General features: G+C 36.3%; 1 protein-coding gene across 7 annotated transcripts in view; it reads right to left on the minus strand.

The window, feature by feature from the left end:
* Positions 1 to 20288, minus strand: part of CDK14 (cyclin dependent kinase 14) — a 924301-nt gene that overhangs the window by 643630 nt on the left and 260383 nt on the right. For all 7 annotated transcript variants that reach the window (XR_015724025.1, XR_015724024.1, XM_045793298.2 and 4 more), the window contains 2 exons: positions 14784 to 15029; positions 1548 to 1642 (listed from right to left, as the gene is read on the minus strand). Coding sequence is in view for 5 of the 7 variants with exons in the window: in XM_045793298.2 (XP_045649254.1) it covers positions 1548 to 1642; positions 14784 to 15029 (341 nt within the window). In the remaining 2 variants the exon portion in view is untranslated. The remainder of the gene's footprint in view (positions 1 to 1547; positions 1643 to 14783; positions 15030 to 20288) is intronic.

Consider the following 20288-nt stretch of genomic DNA (forward strand, 5'->3'; position numbering starts at 1 on the left):
CAGTATTGTATAATGATTAGGAAAAGAATGGCTGCAAACCAGAGAGACGCAAGCCAAAGACAAGCTTTGCCACCAACCAACTGTGTGGACTTGGACAAGAGGCGACTCTCCAAGCACCAGGATTCCTGGTCAAATGGAGGTGATAATTACAGGAACTATCTTTATAGGGCATCAGGAGAAGTGATGAGACAATGGATATACCATACATTATACAAACTAATTGCTTAATCCAGTGTAGTGATCCTTATAAACATTAAATGTATAAGTAATTTTTATATATTAGAGAAATAACTATTTTTCTTTAGGAAAGAATATAAAGTTTCACACACAACCTCTATTAAAATTTGCTCAGCAATATTCTATAATGCTCAGGTACCCTAGTTAAGTCATTACCAGTCCTCTAGATTTGACTTGGCTTTTTTATTCCCCATCATGTTTCTTTTTCATTCAAATTTTTTTAAAGTTTTTTTTTTTTTGGTAAATATCTAAAATCTCAAAATTAGTACTACTATTTGTTACTATATTATCCCTGCATCCTTACTTACATATCTTCCTTTGTCAGAAATATTTCTTCATCTTCTTAAAAAACATAAGCAAAGGTATAAGACTACATTCCAGAAAAGCCAAAGATTACCTAAATGGTCAAAATTTCCAATTATGTGTTTAGAATGTTCCTTCAGAGAATTTTCCATTACATGTTTCTAGGTAATTAATTAGGTTAGAATTTCCTATCTTCCATAATGACTTAAAAGAGAGACAAAAACAGGGATGGTTCAGAAAATTATTTTTCAACATTATTTGGTAATGTTATCAAGGTAATGCAAGGTTTGTATCTCTTTATTTATTATTTGAGAAACAGCATTACATTTCTACAAGCCACCAAATACAATAACTCTGCATTCTCAATCAATGAGAGAGAGGGAGGAGGCCTATCAGAAACATATGGGGTAAGCTTTTCAAGAATCCAAACCCGTACCCGACCCCAGGATAGCATGGGTGGGGGGGGCAGATATCAACAGGAGGGAAGGTTGTTTCTCCATGTGAAAATATATGTAGTATGATGTCAAAGTACACAGGTAGGAAAAAAGAAAAAGTCTGTTTTTTTTTTTTTTAATTTAGTGATTTCTTCAGATGGAGTAAAAGCTCAGTTAAAAAGACATAAGAATGGCCAATATATTTGACTTTGTCAAATCAGTACTCTTATTCTTAAGCAAACACTAAACCTCCAGAAGAAATTAATCATACCATTCACCTGGAAACGAATTCTCATTTGAGGATTCCAGCCTCAATGTTGGGGAGGGGGGGCAGGGGTAGGACAGAAAAGATAAATTGGATAAGTCTGTAAAATTGTTTGCTAGCAGGGAAAACCAATACTGCTGACTTTTACACTTCTTAAAACAACAACAAGAACAAAAACTGAGAGGGAAAAGCTACTATATATTAAAAGAGAATTATTTAAATAAATTAATATTATTGATTGCTAATAATCTGTATTAAGAGATCAGGTACATTTTAAATGTGAAATATTAAAAAGCGAATGAACTTACTTGCTTTTCCCTTTGTATACTGTAGCATAAGATCCTTCCCCTAGTTTTTCCAGTTTTTCGTATGAGTCAGCTTTTCCGAATTTGGGACTTGTCGGCTAAAAATGGAGCAGAGGGTAAACAAAACATATTGTATCAAACTAATTGATAATAAATAGGCCAATTTTGCTAAAAATGTATAGATTCTGTCACTTTTTTAAATAACTTTTTTCTGTCATAAGAATATTTTATTCTAAAAAACAACATAATAACTATTCAGGATACGAACTCAGAAAATGCAAATGACACAATGTAGAAAGTTTAAATTTACCCATAATCTGTCCACCAAGAAAGAACCACCATTAATATTTTGATATCTCTTCTTCCAGTGCTGTCTATATGCTGACCACTGCTTTTTTACATAAATGGGATTACACTATACATACTGATTTTAACCTGTTTTTCCCACTCAACATATTATGAATATTTTCCATGTTATTATATAATCTTCTAAATTAGGGGCTGGCTAGTCTAAACTACCACGTGTTCATCCCACAAACTTAGAAAAGTTTCTACTTTTTTTTTAATGGGGGGGTGAAAAGAAGAATAAAATTTCATAGCACGAAGAGATTATATATGAAAATCAAATTTCAGTGTCCACAAAGTTTATTAAAAAACAGTCATGCATGTTCATTTCCATACTGTCTTATGACTTGGAAGCTACAACAGAGTTGCAGCTGCAGCAGAGACGATACAGCCAACAAAACTGAAAATATTTACTCTCTGACCCCTGTTATAAATCGTGACTGTGTAATATCCGGCCAGATTAAGGTACTCCTCCAATACCTCTTAGCAACAATGCAAACAAATAATCAGATGTGTCACTCAGATATTACTCATTGACACAAAGGGAACTGTCTTATGTATTATAAACCAACCCTTAAGGTTTTGCCACAGCAAATAACTCTTCCTAAAGACATGGTACATTCCATCAAGATGATAAAAGTGCTAAAAGTGAGTAATCTCATCACTCTTGCTGTCCCCAGCTCCCACCTCAACTTTTACCAGACAAGAAGTGGGTAGTGCCATGCTCCATGGGGCAAGTTATCTATTATTTGAATGTCACTATAAAAGGGTACTATCAAAACATATCAGAAAATGATAATTATATGAGGAGTTAAAAGCCTCTTAAAGGGATTATCGAATCTCAGTTATAAACACATAAATAATTGATAAAAAGTTGCTGGTGATTGTGTTACTGCATAATTAATGAATTTCAGAAGCCCAGGAAAAGAACTTCTTGCAGAAAGTTTACAGAACACTATCCTCGAGCATGTGCTCTTATACCACTTTTGAAAAACATAACATAAGGGCAGTGGATCAGACTCCCACCATTTATAAAGATACTGTGTGGCAAGTTGAACACATGCTTCTTACCTCCTTCCCACCCAAAATGCCACACAGTGACTGAGAAGATATTTTTCAAAAATAATAAATCAGAAACAGGAATGGGAAACAAGAAAAAGTGCCATTTAATCAGAAATTTTGAGAAATTCTGAAAGACAGACAGTAATCAGAATCAAAACTTCAGAGAAAAGTCCCAACCTGTAGTAGAAGACTATTACAGATAAAAGAAGCAGGAGTCTCCAGGTAAATGTGAAACTAATCAACACAGCTGAGCACGGGGTGTCCTCCCAAGCAAACTGCAGGAGCATCTGCACAGAGGAGACAGCTGAGAGTGTGGGTATTCAGGCTAGAGGGGCAGAGCAAGGACAGAAGTAGCCACTGCCTAGAAAAAGGATGACAGTCTCCCTATCCCCAAGCTGTAATCCCTGCCTCATTCATACGATCAATACAGATGATTTACAGAAAACTGAATAAGCTGACAGCAATTCTCAAATACAAAAATGAGTACATAATCAAAAATCACAAATCATTTCAGGAAAATCAATACCTGGGGGGAAGAAAAGCATAAAATTTAATGGGCAAAGAAACTAAAATCCTGGTAAGAGAGTGACACTGGAAAGAATAACTTTGAAAAAAAATAAGCAGTATGTTCAAAGAGATTTCAGAAGATATTACCTCCTTTTAAGAAGAAACAATTAGAGATTTAGAGAGTAAATACTTAATCAATGAAATAAAATATTCAATGGGCAGTGAATAAAAGAATGGACGTACATGAAAAATGATAAGCTCAATGTCTGAACAGAATTCTCCTAGAAAACTTTAGGGACAGGTTGCATCTAAATAGAAAAACTATCCAATCAGCATAATATTCTCACAGACAACAATTACTACAAAAAGACAATTAAGCAACATTTTCAAAATAAATAGCGAAAATGATTCCGAATCACTAATACTATACTCAAAATAGTCCTGTCAGTGGGATGGAAAAGCTGCAATTTTGCCCCCTACAGAAAAAAATCTAAATATAAAATTCTGTATTATCTCGATATAAGCAGCGCAGAAAGACAAGGGACCCTAGGAAAAAAGATGCAAGGGCAGGCTGAGATTTTTTCAACTGATCAGGCCAGACTGCAGAAGCTGAGTAACTCCAAATGCATATGTTTCCGTCTGTTTCTTAACTCTTCAAAGGTCATCACAAAATAATATGAATTGGATATGAATGGATACACAAATTCCAAACAAATTAGGGAGAAAGGAATAGAAGAACACAATGTAATGAGGAAAGGGATGAAAAAAAAAAGTGAAAGGTCAGAGGACGGGGTGCTCAAGAAGAAAACACCTTAAGTAAAAGTTCATAAAATAAGAACTTAAGTTTAAACGTATCGATCGTGTAAAACATACCAATTGTATCGATTATAATAAAAATAAATGAACAAACTTCCTCTATTAATAGAAACTTCTCAGATTGAAAAAACAAAGAAAGTCTCACAATATGCTATTCAGAAAAGACAAAATTAAAATGAGTAAATCTGAAGAAAAAGGAGTAAAGGGAAAATACAGCAAAAAAGTAATTTTACAAAATAATGCATTATCACAATATTGATGGCAAACAAGCTAGAATTCATAAAACAAATAGATTAAATTAGTATATCCCATAATAATCATGAACTAGTACGAGTCAAATAACATAGTTTTGAAATGTATGAAACAATGGCTGGTAGCAATAAAATGAGAAATTGTCAAATTCACAGTGATAATGGGCAACACTACATCACTCAGACATTAACAAAGCAAGCAGACAAGGAAGAAGTTAAGGGATTTATGAGTTTGAATATGACAATTATCATTTTAATCTAATACACATATTAATATATATTAATATATATTCTTTTCAAGCACACATTTAACAAAAAAATGACCACTTTCAATATTTCAAAACTGCAGAAACATCTTAAGTTGCTTTTTCTGAAAACAATGCAATAAAATTAACAATTAAGAACAAAAGGAAAACAGAAATAGTTTAACCATGTGAGTGAAAAAGAAAATCAAAATTGAAAATTCATAAATAAATATGTGGCACTAAGGACATGACATTTTAAGACCCAGGGGATACAGTCAAATCAATACATACAAGAAAAGGTAAATATATATGCACATACTAGAAAAGAAGAAAGGTTCAAAGTAATACGAATTAGACATACTAAGAAGGGATTAATAAAGACAATGGACCACGTATTCTTTTCTTCAAGAAACTTGTAAGGTACAAACCATGTGCTGAGTTGAATCAAGTAAAACTTAATGGAAAATTACATTCAAAATCGCCTGACTAGTCCTGTGTGGGTTATGTTCTCATGCATTTTTCATCACTGGGAAACAGCTTGTGAATGTCACACTTTACCATCACCCTCCTGAGCCCAAGTTTTAAATAGAAATTTTAAAACCTATATTAAACTTCAGTATAAAATGATCTTCAATGGGGAAAATATTGTGTTCACAGTTCCACTCTAAATTATTTAAAATTAGAATGAGAAGTCTGTGTTTGCTTTTGTGCTCCTTTAAGAATAAATCTAATCTAAGTTCAAGAAAAAAGCAGCAGCAGCAAATTACGTCTTTACTCCTATTAGGAGATAAACTGCTAATGCGTATTTACAGCAAGTACAAGACATAGTCACACAAAAACTGGTAGAAGAATAGGAAGCCAGTATTTTCTCCTCTTGAAAAGGCACAAATACTTTTAATATATTTTACTCTTCATAAACTGCCTTATATATTAGAGTTGATGTAATCGTTTTAAGATACAGACCACACTAAATGTTCTACTCGAAGAAAGAATTGAGGAAATCAGAAAAACAAGGAGAATATGCTTAAAAAAAACAAAACAAAACAAAACAAAAAACCCATTTATCCATAAGAAAAATCAAGTAAAAGAAGATGCTAATGGCACAAAGTATTCTATTTATCTAATTAAATGGATTTGGACGCATTAAGTGCCATGGTTCATGTACACCTTATTAATACTGTCTTGGCAGAAAATTAGTATTTTGCCACATTTGATGCTAAGACAATCAATGTTATTTTCCCTGTGAAACTGGTATGTATACATTGTGGAAATACACTGTAATCTACAGATCAATCACGCTAGCTTCATAGCTCCATATACACACAATGTCTCTCTAAAAATTTTTATCTACAAAAGAATGGGCCTATGGAATAGGGCATGTCTTTAAGATAGTCCGAGCTTTAGGAGTTAGATTCTTGTAAAGTCAGTCCCCTATTTTAAGTAACCAGGAATGTTCTGATCTGTAATTACTATGCATATAAATAAGGAATCCAACTGCTTAGTCATTAAAGAGCCCAATAATAAAATCCTTCCCATCAAATGAGTGAAATTAAGAATAATTCAGAAGGAGAGTTCCTATTTTCTTTGATAATTAAAGTTCAGGCCTTTGGTTTGCCTATTTTTTTTCTTGCAACTTTATTAAATCATCACATTTAAATAGACGCTAGATCAAACCCATATGTAGTCAACCCTAAGTATTATCTTAGGCTCTTTGCTGTCAGGTGCACGGGTGGATTGGAAATAGCTTTATGGGACAACTGTTCTCTGCTTATCATTTCCCTACTTAGAGTGCAGGCTTGAGATAGCACTTTACAGGACTGGAAATACAGAGGGCTAATCAGCAATTACTAACTAACGCTAACTGCACAGAGATGTGGAATTTAATGAGATAATGTAAATACATTTTTTAAAAAATAGAATAAAGGTACAGAGAACCATCAATTGTATGGACCAGTGGAGGGGAACATTGGCATAGATAATGAAAAAATGAAGATAATATTGCAGCTGAATGGTGCCTGCCATCCTGCCATGAAGGAGATGTTCATGGCCTTTGCTAGCTCTAGTTCACTGTTTGCGTAATTAACAATGACAGCTAGTTAATATCAAGTGTTAGCTATGTGCCTGGCTTTGAGCTAATCACTTCAAATACAGCACCTAATTTTAATCCCTATAAACATTACCCTGAGGTTGGTTCTATTAGTATCCTCATTTGAACATGAAGATTTTAAAGACTGGAGAAGTAAATAATTCAGCTAACATCCTGTAGCTAAAGGCAGAGCCAGAATTCAAACCAAGTTAATTAGAATCAAGGATCTATCTTCTTTACCACTACTGCACTGATGGAATCTTCCCATGAAGACCTAATGCTCATGGAAGAGGCATTAAATCATGCTTAAATTTGTCATCCACTGAAACCCTGTTCCTAAAAGCAGGGATGTAGTTTTGAACTGCATTATTATAAACTGCATGAGTATACCTCTATGTACATTCTAATGATACCATAACATTGCTATAGGATGTCCACAGTTTCATACTGAATTCACTAAAGATTGATTTTAACCTTGCTTAACATTACAGATGACGCCCTGAATTGCTCTACTGTATTATACTATAATTTTGAGAGTGGATGTGAGGGTCAGGTGGGAAGGATTCATGTGGCCTGATTAAACAAGAATTTCAAGTGAAATCTTCCTTTGCTAATTTTTCTTCTGCCTTTGATCTCAGAAAGAGACTCTATCATCCTGTATTTCTAGACCCATTACACAGTCACTCTAAGGTAATCCACAGTTGATGGATAACTTGGTTACAAAATAGATCTAGATACTACACAGAGAGATAGATCCAAGTGCCACAGGTGGTAACAACCAACAAGGGGGTTTGGTTCTATCCAGGAATGTTCTAGTCCCCACAAGAAGGAGGCAATGCCAAGATAAGACACACACACACACACACACACACACACACACACACACACACACACACCTGCCCAAGGATAAACACCTGAGAACTGAAGTGGGACTCTCAGGTTTGCACCTTCTTCCCCTCTTCAGATTGGGCCTGCCTATCATGGGATACAAATTTATCTGGAGATGGGAGGAGGTACATTTGGAAGACTCTGTGGTGGAAGGTATAGAGGACCTGAATCTAAATATGAATTTCTGAAAATATGTTCTCTTTAAGCTTAGCTTTTGATAGCACAGCTCAATGAAATCCCTTCTAACTTGGGCTAGCAAGCCAAGCAGTCTCCCGCATCACTTCCAATAGCTCTAGCCATTGAGGAGCACAGCTGGGATGGAAGGAGTGGTAGGAAAAGGGGAAAGAAGCTTGCCCTGCTGGTGCCAGTATCAAACACTACCCAGGGACAAGGCCCAGGAAGAGCAGGCACTCAAGAAATGTTTGAAACAAATAAAAGCTTTCAAATACGTTTTCAAATATACCAATTCAAATAAAATCACATTCTTTAGATTCTGCCTGAATTTTAAAGTGCCACTAACTAGACAAATTCAGGAAGTATACAGAGGAATGTGATGGTCTCTGAGGTCAAGGTACTCTTGGTTTCTTGATGTCGGTCGTGATTCCTAGCAACGACCAGTATGTGAACAAGGCAGCAATATATACCTACTTGGGAAGACATGGTATCGTACAATACATCCACCACAGTAATTCCAGAAAACAGGAACGGCTATCCTGTTGTCCTCACTAAAACGGGGACTCAGCACAGTGCCACACTTCTGCTCACTTTCTCCCTCCTTCTCAACTGTGCTCTTGGAGCCTATTCAAGATAACTAATATTTCAAAGAAATAACAAAATAAAGATATGGCATTAATCTTGCTGGCCCTTGGGTAAAGGGACTATTCTGATGCCCATTAGCCTTTAAAAATCTTTATAACAAAATCTGTCCTAAAATTCCTATGCCAGTGGGTATGATATGATCAAATCTATACACTATGGGTTATAGAGTGGTATTACATAAGAAGTGTTACTGCCTCCATTTTCTGTCCAATGAGGAATCCAAAGGAAAATAGTCTTTCCATAAAAGAGAGTATCATAAAATACCTTCTTCCATCGCAATGGGGTAGAGAACAAAAAGGCAATAGGTAGAAAGGACTCAGAATAAAACAGAGTATTATAGCACCATGCTAAAAGAGAAAAGAAACCATTTCTAACTTGAGGAGAAAAGAGCAAAGACATTTTTTTTCTAAGGCATATTGAATGGAGGCAAAAACTCCTATAAAGAAAAGAAAGCAAAGCAGTTTCCACACAAAGTAATATAAGTGGTCTGATATAGAAAGATATCCCGGGGTAGAACAGGAAAGGGTAGGCCCAGTAAGAAACTCAGGAAAGAGAATCGAAAGGAAGTTAACAATAGGAGAGAAACAGCAGAAATTTCTAGTTAAACATGGTGGTTTGTTTTTGTTTTGTTTTTTTTTAGATTTTATTTATTTATTTGATAGAGAGAAAGACGGCCAGCGAGAGAGGGAACACGGGCAGGGGGAGTGGGAGAGGAAGAAGCAGGCTCCCAGCAGAGAAGCCTGATGTGGGGCTCGATCCCAGGACTCTGGGATCACGCCCTGAGCCGAAGGCAGACGCTTAACGACTGAGCCACCCAGGCGCCCCTAAACATGGTGGCTTTAACACATGTATTTATCTCTCCCCCTCACCAATCCGTACTAAACTGACAGTAAAGTCATAACTCACAAGGGCAAACAGAATAAGTAAGAAGAAGATTGCAGACAAGATACAAACAAAAATTTGGAGATGGGAGACACATGGATGGGAAGCCACTGACAAGGACGATGACCACAGGCGTAACCCAAGAAGAATGAACTCAGTTCGTACTTCAGAATCCCAGAAACACTCAAGAATTGGAAGTTGAACTTCAAGGAGTGGCCCAAAGCAAAGTGCTTGGTCGGAGTGGGTTTAAGGAACAGGTCCTTTCCCCGGGAACTTGCCTCTCCCCAGGTGTCTGCCCTACCCTAATCCCGGCAGAGGCTTATTCTCTGAAGAGGTTGAACCAGACAGGTCAGAACTGGGATGCCAACCACACTGGAAATCAGGATGAAGAGTCATGCTGAATGAAAACAAAGCACCAGAAAGTCTGTGTAGAACTGGGAGCCCCTGGGCCCCTTCCTGATCATCTCAGAAAAACAGCAGTAAAGGCTTTCGTATCCTAAAAAATCGATTGGTAAATTTGCTCTGGGGGATCAACTCAGCCAAGGAAAAAGATGGATTGATACTAACTTCTAAAAGTCCTCCTATGCAATGGCTAGGTCTTCTCTGATAGTCCCTATGCTGAGACCTCCAGTTGACAAGCACCAGTGGCACAAAGAACTTCTTATCAACTTTTTTTGCGCACTATTCATAATATGAATGCAGTCAACAGTTCTCTCCAAAGGCATGATCTAGACTCACCAAAATGAAAAATCTCAACAGGCAAGGCAGAGACCAAAAAAATAAACAGAAACAAAGAACTCGAAACTCAAGATCATTTAGGAAGTATAGTAAAAAACACTCTTCAAAATTCCCCCAAGCTACATTTAGTATATTCAAAAACATAGGAGACAAAACATTATTCATTGAAAAAAAACAGGTTGATTTTCAAAAGAACATTTGAAAAATAAGAAAGAGCTTTTGGAAATAAATGGTGGCATCAATTAAAAATTTAATTGAAGCATTAAAAGAAAATTTTAAATATCCATAAAGCAGAGAAAACCAAAAAGAAAACTAACAACCCAATAATAAAAGACTGTTTTCTGAAATTGAAAGAAATTAATTTCAAAATTGAAAAGATACCCTGAGTATCAAGAAAAAGGTCCACATCAGGAATGAAAACAAAGTCCTAGAAGTTTCCACAAAGAATAAATTAGCAACCAGAATAGTCTAGGGCTTTAAACAACAATAAAGGGACCTAGAAAAGAACAAAGCAATGTCTTCAAAAGGCTAGGAAAAAATTTGTTTTCTAAACTAGAATCCTATACCCAGATTATAAATCAAGTTACCAAGTATGGATAAAGGCATAGTCATATGTGCAATGACATAAACCAAGAACATGAAACACACATACCCCAGAGCTTAGGTACTTAACACAAAAATCCTGGAAAAGAAACTTCTCAGGAAGATGGTGCAGGGAAGCCTCGGGAAGCCTCGGGATAGCAGGCTTGGAGATCAAGTAGTCCAGAGGGAATTAGAAGGACTGACAACTTCAAGGACAATCTCAGAGGGAAGAAAAACTGATAGGCTACCTGATTTGATTTGATTCATTTCAGAAATTTTATAGTTTTACCAAATAATCTGGGACCTCGATTTATAAGTGAAATTATAATAATTCATTATATCAATTATGAACAAATGAAGAGGAAGCAATTACGACTAAGAAAATCTAAAAGTTATGCAAAGAGGGACAGAGCTGTTGAATCACTATGTTGTACCCCTAAAACTAATGTAACATTGTGTGTCAACTATACTTCAAGAAAAAAATAAATTTTAAAAAGTTCTTCGAGGAAAGAAATTCAGTCAACATATATCATGTGGTCTTGTTACGAACAGCATTTACGGCATCACAAGATTACAAACACCATATATGAAAAGCCAAAAAGTAGGGGAAATATATTTGGGGATTGGAACGCAACAGAGAAAATCCTCTCTTGATGTGTTCCTTTGTGCTCCGGAAATCAATGGTTATATGTGGAGGCTTGTTCAGAGTCAGGTTTAATTTTGTTGGTGCTTTGTGTAAACTTCCATTAGGACATCATAGTGTCTGGCTATCTCTCTTTTGGTGATGGTAGCAGGTACTGACAATCACTACCTACATGTATTGCCTCATCAGGGATTACCAAATTGTGATTCCTAAATATATTATTCTTTCTTGATGTATTAGTGGGATTATTTTTAAAAGACTAATTCACCACCACCACCACCCCCCATCAAAACTAGGTTACCATGAGGTAAACTTCATGTAGGAATCACAGAAAAGAAATGCTTGGTCATTTGTTTTATTTCCCAGTTTTCAATAATGATTCTTGTTTTTACAAAGGTTTCTCTTGAGTTTTGTATGTTAATTTATAACCTGCCACTTCGCTAACTTCTCTCACTGTTTAGAGTATTTTCATTGATTCTTTTGGATTTTCCAGATACATCATCAAAAATCTGCAAATAAAGATAATTTCGCCTCCTTCTAGCTTTGCCTTCATTATCTGTAAAGATGTTATTCTGGTCCTTTTTCTCTTTTTTTTTTTTTTCTCATGGTTTTGTATAGGACTCAACCAATAATTTTTCTATTGGTTATGTGAAGTAAAATGAATTATTCAGTCGTTTAAGACAGGGGTGTGGCCAAGATAGCTTTTCTAGCTTCCTAAAATAAAGTTCTTTCATCTGTTTCACGAAGTTAAAAAAATAAAGACAATCTGGGGCGCCTGGGTGGCTCAGTCGTTAAGCGTCTGCCTTTGGCTAAGGGCGTGATCCCAGGGTCCTGGGATGGAGCCCCGCATTAGGCTCCCTGCTCTGCTGGGAGTCTGCTTCTTCCTCTCCCACTCCCCCTGCTTGTGTTCCCTCTCTCACTGGCTGTCTCTCTCTCTGTCAAATAAATAAATAAAATCTTTTAAAAAAATAAAAAATAAAGACAATCTAGCACACACTGAGATCTTCCCTCATCTATTTTGCTCCAACATTTCTTTCTGGACCATCCATTTCCTTTGCCCCTGTTGAGGGGCCACAGAAGCCTACTTCAGTACTTTCTATTCAGTGCAGGGCTTTGTCCCAGAAAGGTGCTTCAATCTGACATTCTAGAGAAGTCACAGAAAGGCCAGCAGACTACTCCAATATCAGTAAACCACCCTGGTCTCCTTGCACTCACCTACTCACAGAAGCCATCCAAGTCTCTCCTAGTTGCTGCCACTGTCCTAAGAATGACCCAACAAGTTGCCAGCATGTACCTGATGGCAATGGGGTGGGGGGGGGTAGTTTCTGAGAGTAGTCTCAAAGAGTAGTCCTTCCCCCTTCCCTGAGCTTCCTTCCATCCTTACACTTCCTAATACCATGCATTTCTGAAAAATGTTCATGGTTTGTTCCCCCTCACTCCTATTTTGACGTTCACGGAGATACTTGTCAGCTGTATTTGTTGTCAATATTATCTATTGGTTTGGGTTTTACTATACTAGTTGTTCTAATTACAAGAGGAGTTTCAAAACCTATGCCACTGCCATCCTCCCAGACTCGTCTATTTGATCCTTTAAGCTATGGTCAAGCATTACTTTAATACAGATAAAATTAAACTTTAAAGAGAGAGAACTGCAAAGAGCATCAGGCAAGACTCAACTTTCTTTGAGAAGAACTGAAACTAATTCCTTAATAAATATTGAAAATATGGAAACTCTACTGTTAATACTTATATTATGACGTCGTACACACAGACTTTCAGAACTACAGGACCCCTGACAGCAACAAGCAGAGCCAGCATCCTCCCATAAAAGGAACTGAGAGTCTCTGGAGAGATGGCTGGTTTTAGGTCTGGGGTTGGGAAAAATACAGTATCAGCCAAAAGTGTCTTGTGGGACCAGAAAGTAAGGACGTGTTCAAAAAACAGAGGGGCGAAGACATCTCAAAAAGGCACAGGAGCCGACCTCGAAGAGCTCCCAATGGCTAAAGGAGGAAGAATCTGAGCAACCCAAGAGGTAATGCAGCCAGAGATTATAACCAGCATGGAGATAAAATACAGGCCAGCTAGTCCAATTCACTTTTCAGATAAAAGGTAAATAATTCTTAGTACAAGTGTGCCTCATTGCAATATCTGAAAATGCCAATTTCTATGTACCGTCTTAGGTTGATATATAATAATATTATGATTACTATGTAGCAAAATATGTATAATTCTCTTGCCATAACATAGGCTCAATCATTCTCAACAACTTCTTTCATTTCTTGTAAAATGCTACTAAATCTAGAAGTTCTCCCAGGAGTTAGTGACCTAGATGGATGCTACCTTGGACTCTTAGACAAGGTTATGGGGTCAGTTTGGGGTGGGGGGGACAGATAATCAATGCTCCTCACAAATGCTGCATTGATAATATTTATTTTGGCTTTATTAACACAAAATGTGACCAGATTTGTGCAGTGTCATTAAGTTTAATTGAATTGAAGCGTCAATACTCTTCCAGCAATTGACATTTCTGGCTCTGCTTTGCCCTCATCAAATTTAATATTTAATATTTGTAAAATGGCATGTTTCTTAGCAGGATGATAGAACCAAATTCTCTTAGCATTCTCCTCTTACCTTTTAAACTCTTAGAACATCTACTCAAAAGGTTCTTAAGTATAAGTTAAATCTGAAAATTACTTCACTTTAAAAAAGATCATAAGGGTTTTTACAAGGTTAAATGCAGGCCGGTTTTGGAAATAAAAGTTTCAGTAAAAATTTTACAGTCAAAAAGCAGCATTTACCTCAGAACTTTATACCTCCTTCGTTCAAAAGGCAAGACTTGCCTTAATCTAGTGTAAGAAAATTTCATTACAATGAATAGGATTTCTCCTTAAGAAGACCAATTTCAACATCTAGCTCTTAAATTTTAAAACATTTATACTGAAAACAAACTGTAATAAGACAAGTGAATGAATTTGCACATTAACTGTGAAATGACATTTTTTGTGAATTTCCCAAACTCAAAACTACCCTTATTGCCCACAGAAACAGTAAAGTTCAATACCCTTTTCTAAGGGTTTGAAATACCAAAGGATCTCTAATTATAAATCCTCTAACTGGAAACAACCAAAAAAAAAAAAAAAAAAAAAAGAATTTTCCAAAAATAAGTTGAATCATTTCTCATTTGCTTGCTGAGTACTTATGAATAAAGAGTCTGTACACAGATTGCACTCTCTCTCCCCCCAAAACACTAAACCACCCTGAGAGAGAGCACATCATAATGCACTGATAAAGCCACTTGCCCTCTTCCGGCACAGCGGGCCACGACTGTCAGACAGATACTCCTTCTGCTTCCCTGCTGGTAAAGACCGCACTTACCGAGCTGGGGCTGGAGTGCCGCCTAACTTTTGGAGACTCTTTGCCAGTGGAGGAGGACTTAAAGTTAATGCAAGCATTGTTCTCCGAATGCACCCTCTTTACTTGATTAGCTGGTTTCTCAAATGGGTCAAAAGTGCTCTGTGTCCTCTGAACCCTGACTTTTTTATCCTCAGGAATTGTGTCCAGGGGTTTGATCACTGAGTCCATTCCCTGGCAGTTCCGTGTAGACATCTTTGTGACACATATCTAGGAAAAGAGAAAGAAGAAAGAAATTCAGAACTCCCCACTGAAACTTTAATGTCATTAAACACGCGATTTATTATTCTAGAAAGCATGCTAATTTCCATTTCAGGAAATACCCAGAAAGTCCACATTCTAAAAGCTATACCAGCTTAAATCCCAGTATGAAAAAATTCCTCATAATTATTCCACCTCTACTCATTTAGGGCAGACACTAAAAATGCTATCTGTAAAATGGGAAGCTTAAGGTTTAGACTACTAGTGGTCTGACGTGCTTCTTGAACCCTGTCACACGTTTTACCACCTGCCTGCAAGTGTGATCATCCTGAATCATTAGGAAGTTGGACAATTTGCTTTAATAATGGTAATTTTTAAAAAATCAGTTGAGCTAAATCAGATGGGCATTTTAAATGATGGGTCATCATGGAAGCAGCTAACGCAGCAAAGAAAAAGATCACCATGTATTTCAAAAGTAAATCTGTCCCACCCAAAGTTCATCTCGAAACTGTAATATAAAACTTGAGCATATAAAAGAGTTAATGGGTAGAAATGTTGAAAAACTGAAAACAGCATTTTTTCTAATACCAAAACTAATGGATGCAAAGAAATAATACCATAAAAGAGAAACACTGAATAACACTTCAAAATCCACAAGACCCCTATTTGCTTCCCAACTTTCCTCACTCTCTGGCCCTGCCTGCCCCACTCTCTCATTTTATTTTAGTCTCTGACTTTTGCCCCATTGTTTTCTATTCTGTGTTCTAAGCCTTTCATTCTTTCTATACTCTGGGGACTTTGTTGTTCTTATTAAATAATTTTACGGCATCTAGCTTGTCTGTGAAGCTAGGTAAACTTTATTGTTCTCTCTAGAGAAAAGGTAATTCTGAAATTGCTTTTAAAGTTTTCTTTTTCTTGCTGTGAAGTTTCCACATCTTTATTTTTTAAAGCAGGAAAACAGAAGAAAATCCCATATTGTTAAAATAAAAATACAAAGTATCTGAGTGTTATGCATAGGATGATTCCGCATGAGGAATGCATGTATCTATGTGCATGAATGGATATAGATGTGGATATATATGCAGACACACAGAACAGACACAGACATAAATATTTGTATGTGTATGTATGAGAGCAGTGAAAGCAATAGAAGAAAACACACCAAACTGTTAACATAAGATACCTCCAGATATGTGGAATTGAACTGGTAAAGGGTAAGATTACTAATTTTTTATATGCCCTGTATTGTTTGAATTGTATAATAAACATGTCTGACAATGCAATTTTTTAAAACTGCTGAAGTAGTGAAGAACATATAATTAAATTATGCCCTTCCTTAAAAATTTTTAAACAAACCAAAAAAAAGTTTAATTAAATCTTGGGGCGCCTGGGTGTCTCAGTCAGTTAAGCGTCTGCCTTCAGCTCAGGTCATGATCCCAGGGTCCTGTGTCCTCAGCTCCTCAGCGGAGTCTGCTTCTCCCTCTTACTCTGCCCCTCACCCCCATCTGCTCCTGCTCTCTCTCTCTGTGAAATAAATAAATAAGATCTTAAAAAAAAAAAAAAAGAAAGAAAGAAATCTTACACATCAGCTGTGTCCCAAGAGTATGACTCAACTGCAAAGTACAGGCTGAATTTTAATTAAGTCAAATGAGAAGGATATCATCATACTTTTTAGCAAACCACAATACCACTGAAGTTGCCTTGAAAAGACTGAAGGCAGATTCCTCTACCCATGATCAAAAACTAACAATTTATCATAAGTAAATGAGATGCACTCAATATTTTTAAGGATTTATGGTTTCTTCTTAAGGATGTGATAGTAAGAGGCAATACATGTGTTATGGATGTGAAACCGCCCACATCACCGAGGCAAGTAGATGATAATAACGTAGAAACACATCGGCCTGAGAAGTCAACAAACCCCAAGTATAAGAAACACAAAGGAAAAACATGAAGGCACATCAAAATCAAATCGCTTAAAACCAGTGATAAAGAGAACACCTTAAAAAGGAGCCAGATGGGATTTAAAAGATAAGTATGACAGTAAACATCCAGTAACTAAATAATACAAAAGGAGAATTAGAAAGTATCTTGAACTAAACAAAGAACACAAACTATCAAAATGTCAGAACGTAGCTAAAGTAGTACTTCAACTGCAGAAAATCTACAGTACTAAATGCGTACAGTAGAGAAGAAGAAAGGTCTCAAGCAATGGGACTACACTTTAAAATACTAGAAAAAGAAGAGCAACTGAAACTCAAAATAAGGAGAAGAATGAAAATATTGAGTAAATATCAGAGTGTAAATATATGAAATAGAAAATAGAAAGCAATAAAGAAAATCAAGGAAACCAAAAGCTGATTGGTTTGTTTCAGAGAAGACTGTTTTAAAAATAAATAAACCTCTTAAGCCAGAATGCTAAGGACAAAATGTAAAAAACAATTACTGCCAATATCAGAAATTGGAGAGGCGTCATATCACTACAGACTTACAGATAATTATGAACAACTTTATGCCAATAAATTCAGCAACTTAGATGAGACAAATTCCTTGAAGGACAGAAATTACCAAAACTCACTCCAGAAGAAACAGATAAACTAAGTAAGTCCACATCTATTAAGGAAATTAATTCTGTAGCCAAAAACCTTGCCACAAAGAAAAAGCCAGCATCAGGCAGCACTACTGGCAAAGTAAGTCATATATTTAAGGAAGGAATAACACAAATTCTACAGAAATTCTTTTTAAAAAATTAAAGAGGCAAGAATACTTCCCAACTTATTATATGAAACCACCATCATTCCAACCCTAAAGCCAGACAAAAATATTATAAGAAAATTACAGACTGATTTCTCTCATGAATATAGATGTAGAAATCACTGGCCCACTTTTAATAAATCTAATCCAATAGTACGTAAAAAGGATAATAAATCATGAAAATAAATCATGAAAAGGTATAATTAATCCCAGGTAGGCTTAACATTTAAAAATGTGTAGGATACCATTTTAGGGGCTCCTGGGTGGCTCAGTTGGTTAAGCGTCTGACTCTTCACTTCGGCTCAGGTCGTATCTCAGGGTTGTGAGATCAAGCCCCACGTTGGGCTCCACACTAGGTGTGGAGACTGCTTGAGATTCTCTCTTTCCCTGTCCCTTTGCCCCTCCCCCCACTTCCATTCACGAGCACTCTCTCTCTCTCTCTCTCTAAACACATACACACACACACACACACACACAAAATGTGTGGTTACCATTTAAATAAACAATGGTAGGCAGTCCCTAAAATGGTTCCCAGTGATGGCCACTTCCAGATATTCACACTCTTATTTAGTTCCCAGATCTTGAATGTGGGCTGTACTTTTTGACTTGTATCCAGTAAATAGAATATGGGAGAAATCATGGGATATCACTTCAGAGAAATAATTATAAAAAGACTGTGGCTTCTGTATTGGTACTCTTTCCCTCTCTCTTAGATAAGTTTGCCCTAAGGCAGGCCAGCTGCCATGCCATGAGGCAGCCCTGTCAAGAGGCACATGCGCAGAAAGACTGGGGTCTAAAAACACCAACATGATGTGTGCTTTCAAGTACAACCATAGCTCTGGCCTGCTGCTTGACCAAAACTTGAGAGAGACCCTGAGCCAGAGGCACCCAGCTAAGGAGTACCTGAACTCTAGACCCACAGAAAAAGTTAGATAAACCATGTTTGCTGTTTCAAAATGTTAAGATTTGGGATAATTTGTTATGCAGCAATAAATAACTAATACATAGATATTTTTAATCATATGATTATCTCAATAGACACAAAAAAAAGCATCTGACAAAATCCAGTACCCATTTATGATAAAAACTCAACCAATTAAGAATAGAAAAAAACAGAGACTGGCTAAAATTAACAACACAAGAAACAATAGGTGTTGGCGAGGATGTGGAGAAAGATGAACGTTTGTGCGCTATTGGTGGGAATGTAAACTGGTGAACCCAGAGTGGAAAATAGCATGCAGATTCCTCAAAAAGTTAAAAATAGTAATCCAGCAATCACACTACTGGGTATTTAACCAAAGAATACTAAAACACTCATTCAAAGGGATACATGCACCCCAACAGTCAAGATATGGAAGCAGCCCAAGTATCCACTGATAGATAAATGAATAAAGAAGATGTGGTATATACATACACTGGAATATTACTCAGCCATAAAAAAGAATGAAATCTCATCATTGAACTATCTTAGTAAAATATATTTTATCAGATAGAATATTGGGTTTTCTTCTATATTTATAGGAAAATACATGTGAAAACCTTTTTCTAGATACATGGGGGAAATTTATGCAGTATAAATATGTAACACATGTACACTAACACAGCCACAGCAAAAAATATTAGCAAGGGCTAAATGACAAATGTCACTGCAACATGTCAGGAGAGGAAAGAAGAGCTGTAAGGGCACCATCAAAGCTGAAAGAACGAACTTAATTCTTAATGAGTCCATGAAATCACATAAACTCATACAAATCTTTCATTTCACTCTTTGTGCTAACAGTTCTGGCAAAACTAAGAGTCGCAAGGTTATCTGTTAAGTTTAGGAGACAGAAATACCCTAACTGGAAATTTGGATAAATTCTCTGAATCAATACAATTTAAGCAAGAGATATTCTTACGGACTATACTGCAAGTAAGGCATTATATCTTTCCTCATGCTTTATATTAAGGGCCCTACATTTATACGTTCAGTCAGGTAGCCTCTCATTTCATAGACCTGCCTATGGCACACTTGATAATTATAAAAATCAGTGTGAACTATGTATGCACTGTGGAAAACCAGCTTCTCTAAAGTGTTCTATCATTAAGTTCCTAATTTTGAAGGGAAAAAGTATTTCAACAAAATTTCCTAAACTTTATATATTTCTCACAAACATTCTTAAGCATTTCACATTGATCATTTTTGCCCTCTACTAACAAACAACAAAATACAAGCAGAAAACTATCATTAACAAAAAATAAACTTCTTGGAAATAGTACACTTATATGGAAACATGCCTATGGTTGTGATTTTCTTTGCTACATTCACAACATATTTCTTGCTAGTTAGGTCCTACTTCACATGATAATTTTAAAATATATCGGTATCCCACAGTGGTTTACAGAGTAAGTACCATGCCTTCCAGTTACCCCAGGAGCAGAGCACATTTGAGACTCAGAATCTTCTCATCCAGTTCCATGCAGGCAAGAAAGTTGTCCACATTACTGCAGCCTTTTCCTACAGTGCCTCACTCA

This window comes from Ursus americanus, chromosome 3 (assembly GCF_024610735.1).
Source record: "Ursus americanus isolate L20-20 chromosome 3, mUrsAme1.1.p, whole genome shotgun sequence".
Taxonomy (NCBI): Eukaryota; Metazoa; Chordata; class Mammalia; order Carnivora; family Ursidae; genus Ursus; species Ursus americanus.